This window comes from Cebus imitator, unplaced genomic scaffold, assembly GCF_001604975.1.
Source record: "Cebus imitator isolate Cc_AM_T3 unplaced genomic scaffold, Cebus_imitator-1.0 Scaffold93, whole genome shotgun sequence".
NCBI lineage: Eukaryota > Metazoa > Chordata > Mammalia > Primates > Cebidae > Cebus > Cebus imitator.
In genome coordinates this window covers 4,629,840-4,637,491 of record NW_016107408.1, presented here as the reverse complement: position 1 = coordinate 4,637,491, position 7,652 = coordinate 4,629,840, and the positions used below count along the sequence as shown (strand labels likewise).

The 7,652-nt window shown below is 53.4% G+C and overlaps 1 protein-coding gene across 4 annotated transcripts in view; it reads right to left on the bottom strand.

The window, feature by feature from the left end:
- GPRC5C (G protein-coupled receptor class C group 5 member C) overlaps positions 1–7,652 on the bottom strand; it is a 19,457-nt gene that overhangs the window by 5,036 nt on the left and 6,769 nt on the right. For all 4 annotated transcript variants that reach the window (XM_017535631.2, XM_017535632.1, XM_037741000.1 and 1 more), the window contains 2 exons: positions 4,433–5,521; positions 1,140–1,234 (listed from right to left, as the gene is read on the bottom strand). In XM_017535631.2, coding sequence (XP_017391120.1) covers positions 1,140–1,234; positions 4,433–5,489 — 1,152 coding nt within the window. In that variant the 5' untranslated portion in view covers positions 5,490–5,521. The remainder of the gene's footprint in view (positions 1–1,139; positions 1,235–4,432; positions 5,522–7,652) is intronic.

Genomic DNA, 7,652 nt, shown 5'->3' with positions numbered 1-7,652 from the left:
CATGTTGGCCAGGCTGGTCTTGAACTCCTGACCTCAGTGAACCACGTGCCTCAGCCTCCCAAAGTGCTGGGATTACAGGTGTGAGCCACTGCGCCCGGCCCCCATTTGCACTTTTAGCAGGTTCCCAGGTGAGACTATCGCTGCCGGGGACCATGTTTTGAGAACTAGTCAGATAAAATCTCCCTGTTAGTACACATCATCCCCCAGGAATCCGACTCCAAACACGCTGGGGAGCAAGGCGCAATGGCGGTGAGGGAAGCCACTCAGGAAAGACTTCTGTGGCTGCCTACGCCCCCAGGGCTGGCGGCCCGCAGCTTCCACTCCTGGTCCTCGGGAAACTCTCTGCCCAGGCTCAGGTTCAGGCTCAGGGAGCAGGGAGGTGCTGGGATTGGAAGCTTCAGCCACACTCGCCTCCCCCTGCCCTGGGGCTCTCACAGAGAGGGCCGGGAGGGGGATGAGAACGCCACCCGGCTGACCTCCTCGCTTCCTGTTCCCAGCGTCCTGCCAAGAAGGGTCACTGACTTCTCCCCACAGCCTCTGCCAGCCGGGAGGAGGAACACATATAGGAGTAAGTAGAATCCAACCCACTGTCTTCCTGCTCCCCCCCTTGCTAACAGAGCATCTGGTTTCCAGAACCCAGGGGAGGTGTAAGGTCGAGACTCACTGCCTGCCGGAGTGGGAGGGGAGGCGCGGGCCCCCTTGGCACAGCTGTGGTTCAGAAGTAAACAAACACCTCTCCAGACCTGCTACATTTGGTCCCGTGTCCACTTTGGGAGCACCTGGCTGAGACCCTCCTTTGTTCCTCCCCAGGTTCTCCGGAATAAAGCTGGCAGCTCCCACCAAGGAGAGCTCACCCAGCATTCCCTGTAGCATCCAGACACGACCTGAGTGGGTGCCCCAGTGACACAGGGCAGGCCCCACTGCAGTGCAACTGAAGGTGGTGGGCACACCGGCTCCTGGAGAAGGAAGTCGAGAACTAGGGCTCTGGATTCGCTGGTGGAAGCACCAGATGGAGAAACCTGCCTTTCCCCCACCACTTCCACCCAACCCAGCTCCGGCCACACGGCCCTCTCACGCCGACCTGCTAAGGCTGTGCTCTGTAGCCCAGCCGCGTCACGGGGACCTGGGGACCCACTCACCGGGCCTTTGTGCATCAGGGCCATCTCGGTGGGCTGGTACACACTGGTCAGCAGCTGCCCGTTGTACCCGCTGTATGGTGACACTGGCCTCTTAGCTGCAAGGAACAAGTTGAAGATCCCAGAGCTCTCAGCTCTCTTCCCCACCTCCCGCAAGGCAAGCAAGGCTCTCTGGGGTCAGGGAAGAGGGGATAGGCCAACCCTGCCATAGTCTCTAACCCAGGAGTGGCCAACTTGGGGGTGAGGTTGTGAACACCGGGGCCCCTCCCAAGCCCAACACCCCTTTGTATAGATGCACGGGAGGAAACGACACTGTGGGCTTCCCTGCAATGTAGGCCCCCAGCCCCGGACCCAACAGCTCAGAAAATGCTCTGTCAGCAACCTCCACATCCCCATCCGCCCTCTGGGGCCAGAGGCCAAGAGGACACATGGGCCTTCGGCTGCCTTCCAAGATGGCCAGCCTCCAGCTCTGCCTGTCACCACGGGCCAGCTGCCAGGCGAAGGGGTAAATACATCATCTGATACCCATCGGCCTAAGCCTTTTCATGTCCTCCCTGGGCGCCCCTTCCCCACTACACAAACCCAGAGGCCGGCCAGGGAGCCTTAATGCAGTCCCATACCGTGGCCCCCGGGGCAAGTCTCCAGAACTATTTTTAGCTCCAGGGATACTTCCCTGTGCCTTTGCGGTGTTGGTTTCCCGATGTGTTCCACCCTGCTGGGCACTCCCAGGGTGTTTGAGGAGGGCTGCAGACCCACCAGGGACCTTGGACTGGCCTGGCTGGGAGGGCAGCACAGCGGATGTCTGGCTCCGGCAGGGCCGACAGTCCCCCAGCTCTGAGGGACCGCAACCTATATAGCTTCCTAAGTGCTGGGCTCACTCTATTGATTTTTCCATTTAGAAAAAAAAAAGGAAAAACTCAGCCCCAAACGCTCAGAACCATTTGGCCCTGACAGGCACTTGTGTGGGGGCGGGGCCAGAGGCTCCTCCTAGCACTTGTCCATAAGCCCCGCCTCTCCGGTGGGCTTTGCCAATTCCACCCCCCATGCACACTCTGTTCGACAGGGGCCACCCCGGGGTGCAGCCAGCGCCTTCCCCAGGTGGGCAGATAAAGATCAAGTGCCTGGCAGGACAAGGGTCATCTCTTTCCCCAAAGCAGGGATTATTAGGATTTCACAGTTTGTAGAAAAGAAAGGAATGTCTCTGATTCTGGAACTTCTGCAGCAGCCTGACTCTGACCTCCTGGCAGAGGCCCCAAAGCAGAGGCCCCAGAGCCCCATTAACACGGCAATTAAGAAAGTCTTAAGCCCCCAGGCCTCCAGATCATCACAGTCTGGGGGCGGGGTCAAGGCTTTGAGATGGTGCCCTCAGATTTCCAGGTCATGTCAGATGAGGGGCTGCAGCCAGCAGGCTGAGGAAGAGCACGTGAGATTCGTGCAACGGGCCATACCGGGAAGGGAATTAGCACAGGGGCTGGCCTAGAGCAGGTGCTGAGGAAATGCTAGTGGGCTGCACAGCTAACAGGGGTGCTGCTGAGACCACTATGCGGCACCCCAAGTGTTTTTATTAAAAAGAGAAAAAGCCCGGGTGTGGTGGCTCATGCCTGTAATCCCAGCACTCTGAGAGGCCAAGGCATGTGGATCACTTGAGGTCAGGAGTTCAAGACCAGCCTGGCCAATATAGTGAAACCCTGTCTCTACNAATCCCAGCACTTTGGGATGCCACAGCTCAAGAGGAGACCAGGAATTCTAGACCAGCCTGGGCAACAGAGTAAGATCCAGTCTCTACAAAAAAATCCACAAATGGGCCAGGTGTGGTGACGTGCGTCTGTATTCCCAACTACTGGGGAGGCTGAGGCAGGAGAATCGCTTGAGCTTGGGAGGTGGAGGTTGCAGTGAGCTGAGATCGCACCACTGCATTCCAGCCTGGGTGACAGAGCAAGACCCCATCTCAAAAAATTGAAAAAAAGAAAAAAATAAACTGAAAAATACTTCCTTTTAAAGAAAACTAAGGTGATTATGGATACATACATAATAGAAAACAAGTTCTGGAACAATAGCATTAGTAAAATATGTAAAATAATAGTTATACACATATAGCAAATAGCTAATGCTTCAAGAGAGCTTTTCATGAGCTGGGCACTAAGCAATTTATTTTTAAGATAATCCAGGCTGAAATGTGGTGGTATAATCATGGCTCACTGAAGCCTCGACCTCCTGGACTCGGGCAGTCCTCCTGCTTCAGCCTCCCACGGAGCTGGGACCACAGGTATGCACCACCACACCTAGCTAATTTAAAAAATTATTTGGAGAGACAGGGGTCTCACTATGTTGCCCAGGTTGGTCTCAACTCCCGGGCTCAAGCTCCACCCAGCTCAGCCTCCCAAAGTGCTGGAATTACAGGTGTGAGCCAACTCGCCCAGCCGGCACTAATTAATTTAATCCTCACAAGAACCCTATGAAATAGGTACTGTTATTATCCCCATTTTACAAATGGAGAAACTGAGGCACATAGATATTATACCAGTCAATATCGGTCACTTCTGCATATGGGACAGGATGGGATGGGTAGGACTGGGGAGGCAGCTGGGGAAAATTCCATTTTATCTGAAATGTTTGAAATTTTACAGTAAGAATATGTGCATGAATTATACAAACATGGAAAAAAAACTTTTTTTTTTTTTTTTTTTTTTTGAGACAAGAGTCTCATTCTGTCACCCAGGCTGGAGTGTAGTGGCTCGAACTTGGCTCACTACAACCTCTGCCTCCTGGGTTCAAGTGATTTTCCTGCCTCAGTCTCCTGAGTAGCTGGGATTACAGGCACGCACTGCTACATCCAGCTATTTTTTTTTCTTTGTTTTGAGACAAGGTCTTTCTGTCACCCAGGCTGGAGTGCAGTGGCGCAATCTCGGCTCACTGCAACCTCTGCCTCCTGGGTTCAGGTGATTCGCCTGCCTCAGCCTCCCAAGTAGCTGGGACTACAGGCGTGCAGCACCATGCCCAGCTACTCACACCCAGCTAATTTTTTTTGGATTTTTAGTAGAGACGGGGGTTTCACCACGTGAGTCAGCCTGGTCTCAAGTGATCCACCCACCTTGGCCTCCCAAAGTGCTGCGACTACAGGCATGATCTGCCGTGCCTGGATGAAAAAAAAAAATCTTTAAAATAAATGGAATTTAGAGACACTTAGGCAGAAAACCTCAAGGACCTTCCCTTTTGCTCAAGAGACTGGCTCCCTGTCCTGCAGTAAAAGATATGGGATGGAGAAAGGGGCCTGGGGGGCACCCCTGGAGACCCACCTGCCGCCGGCTCATCCATGGAAAAGGCCTTGTTCTCCACGAACATGCTCTGACCCTTCTGCTCTTTCAGGATGGTCTCATAGCCCACGCCCCGGGTGGGGTACATGTCCCCCTGGTAGCTTTGCTCTGGGCTGGCCTTGGTCACCTGGGAGACCTCGGGGATGACATAGAAGAGGACGAAGGCCCAGGCGTTGGCGGCGAGGGCGATGGCCAGCGTGGGGTCATCCCAGGTGGGACTGTTGCGCTGCCTGTTGCCGTAGGTATACATGACAATCCACACCACCCAGATGGCCATGGAGGTGGCCGTGGTAAGCAGCACGAAGACTCCATGCTTACGCCAGCGCTTGAAGCGGCCGCACAGAGCAGGCCAGGTCCCCAGGAAGGCAGCCAGCAGCAGCAGCATGACATAGATGAGTGCCATGACAAAGTCCATGTTGGCGATGGCACAGGGGGAGGCCACGGCCCAGTCGGCACTGCTGTTGCCCTGAGGGCCGCCCTCGCCACTGCCCCGAACCAGGGTGATGATCAGCCACTCCGTGTTGATGATGACCTCCACCAGGGTCAGCAGCAGAGCCACGGTGAAGATCACCCAGCCCCGGGGCCCATGGTTCTTCCGGGCCAGGGAGTTGAGGGCAAAGACGTGGGCCACCAGACAGGAGAAGCAGATGGCGAACAGGACCCCAAACAGGAAGCGCCGAGAGGCACAGGTGGAGAAGTCGGGCTTCACCACGCAGGCAAACACGAGGCAGAAGAGGCCCAGGGTCCCCAGCAGGAAGAACACCTGGGTCCCCAGCAGGCTCCGCTTCTTGGCATCCTGCACAAAGGGGAGGCTGGCCACCAGGATGATGGTGAGCACAAACGTGGTGACGACGCCTGCCCCAGCCACTGCCTCCAGGACAATGCCCCATGCCCCAGAGCGGTCACACAGGTTGTAATAGAGGGGGTTGAGGTCTGGGCTGCAGCCCGGTGGAGCATGGCCCTGGGCCTGGGCCCGGGCCTCTGGGAACAGGAAGAGAGGCAGTCCCAGGCACATCACCAAGGCTTTGTGGATGGCCATCCTGGCTCCCAGGCCAGGCTCCGGTCGGGTCCCTAGAGAAGAAAGGGACAAAGGAAGGAAGGAAAAGGGTCAAAATTAGTCCTCCGAGGTCAGACTCCAATAAACATGGTGCTGCTTCCCCCATCCCAAACCCAGCGAGACAGTGCTAGCTGACCATGAGGCTCTCTGGACCTCGGAATCCTTCTTAACACAGAAGTCCTAAGAGGCATTTCAACTGGCTAGAGAGGCAAATGAGATGAAGCCCATTTGTCAGCCCTTTTCTTAGCTATGGCAAAGGAAAAAACTGTCATGGAATTTTCAGTTCCCTCCCTTCCACCAACCATAACCTGGGTTCAGCTATTCCCTGAGCTCTGGCAGCTAGGGTGGAGGACGAAGGGACTTGTGAACAAGTCATGACCGAGCACCCCACCCACCCAGCACTTCCTCTCTGCCCTGGGACTTCCGGGCTTCAGGAGGTCAGCTGCTATGCCCCTAAACTCCATCCCTGTGATGCTCAAATCCATAGCCAAGCAGCTTTGCATGCATTCATTCATTCACTCATTCATTCATTCAATAAGGGCTTAACAAGCACCTGAAGCAGGCATAGCCAGCAGCCAGGAAAAATGAAGAGACAGTCATTTTCCCATTTTCAGTGCCAAGTTTCTACTTCAGAATCCTCCATTTTTTGCCTAGCTCAGATGCTGAAGTCAAGGATAAAATAAAGTCCCCAGCTAAGGAGTTAATGACTTAATGCAAAAATTTTCCTGCAGAGCATTAACATTTTAAAAGCAAGAACCAGGCAAGGGCAAGGCAAAACCCAAAGGAATTACTCTTTAATGGAAGACTTTAAGATGTCCTCACTAGAAGGCAAGAAAGTTAGCTTTTATTAACACCGGCAAGGTATTTTTCACTCCATCTACTCACTGCAAGCTCTACCAAGTGCCATAGAGCTGCGCCAGACAAGAAAACCAAACCCCTGCTCCTAATAGCGACTGGATTTTCCCTGTGTGAAGTGGAGGTAATGGATGTATCAGGTTAAGAGACATTAAAGACCAAATCAATGAGTTTTCTCCAATCAAAAGTTTTAAATGTACTTGAAGGAAACCTTACACTGAAAATGTAAATGCAGCTGGGCACGTTGGTTCATGCCTATAATCCCAGCACTTTGGTAGGTCAAGGTGGGCGGATTGCTTGAGTCCAGGAGTTTGAGACCAGCGTGGGCAACATGGTGAAACCGGTCTCTACAAAAAAATATATAAATTAGCAGCTGGGCGTGGTGGCTCACAACTGTAATCCCAGCACTTTGGGAGGCCGAGGTGGGCAGATCACTTGAGGTCAGGAGTTTGAGACCAGCCTGACCAAAATGGTGAAACCCCCATCTCTACTAAAAATACAAAAATTAGCCAGGCGTAGAGGTGCGCACCTGTAATGCCAGCTACTCAGGAGGCTGAGGCAGGAGAATTGGTTGAGTCCAGGAGGTGGAGATGGCAGTGAGCTGAGATGAAACCACTGCACTCCAGCCTGGGCAAAAGAGTAAGACTCCATCTAAAAAAAAAAAAAAAAAAACCATATATATATATAGCAGGGTGTGGTGGCATGTGCCTGTAGTCTGAGCTACTTGGGAGGCCGAGGGCAGAGGATCATCTGAGCCCAGGAGATCATGACTGCAGTGAGCTGTGATTGTACCACTGCACTGTAGTCTGGGCAACAGAGCAAGGCTGTTTCAAAAAAAAGAAAGTAAAGAAAGAGAAATTTTAAATGCTTTAAGAAGCACATTATGCACTTCGAAATTCTATGAAGGGAGGTAGTCCACATTTAAGTCACCCCACGTGTTCAAATAACTAGTTGTAACCCTGCCTCATCAGGAACTCTCTGGAAAGACAGCAACCAAGCTTTCCTGGTCTGACAGTGACCACTAGTGGCTGGCAGGGGAATGGCATTATCTAACTCTATCCTGTGAGGCTACAGCCATTCTTCCTTTTTTAGGGGGATTGGGGGGTTGTTTATACAAGGTTTACCTCCTTACTGGTTTTTTTTTTTCAGACAGAGTTTCACTCATTACTCAGGCTGAAGTGCAATGGCGCGATCTCGGCTCACCGCAACCTCTGCCTCCTGGGTTCAAGCAATTCTCCTGCCTCAGCCTCCCGAGAAGCTGGGACTACAGGCATGCGCCACCATGCCCAG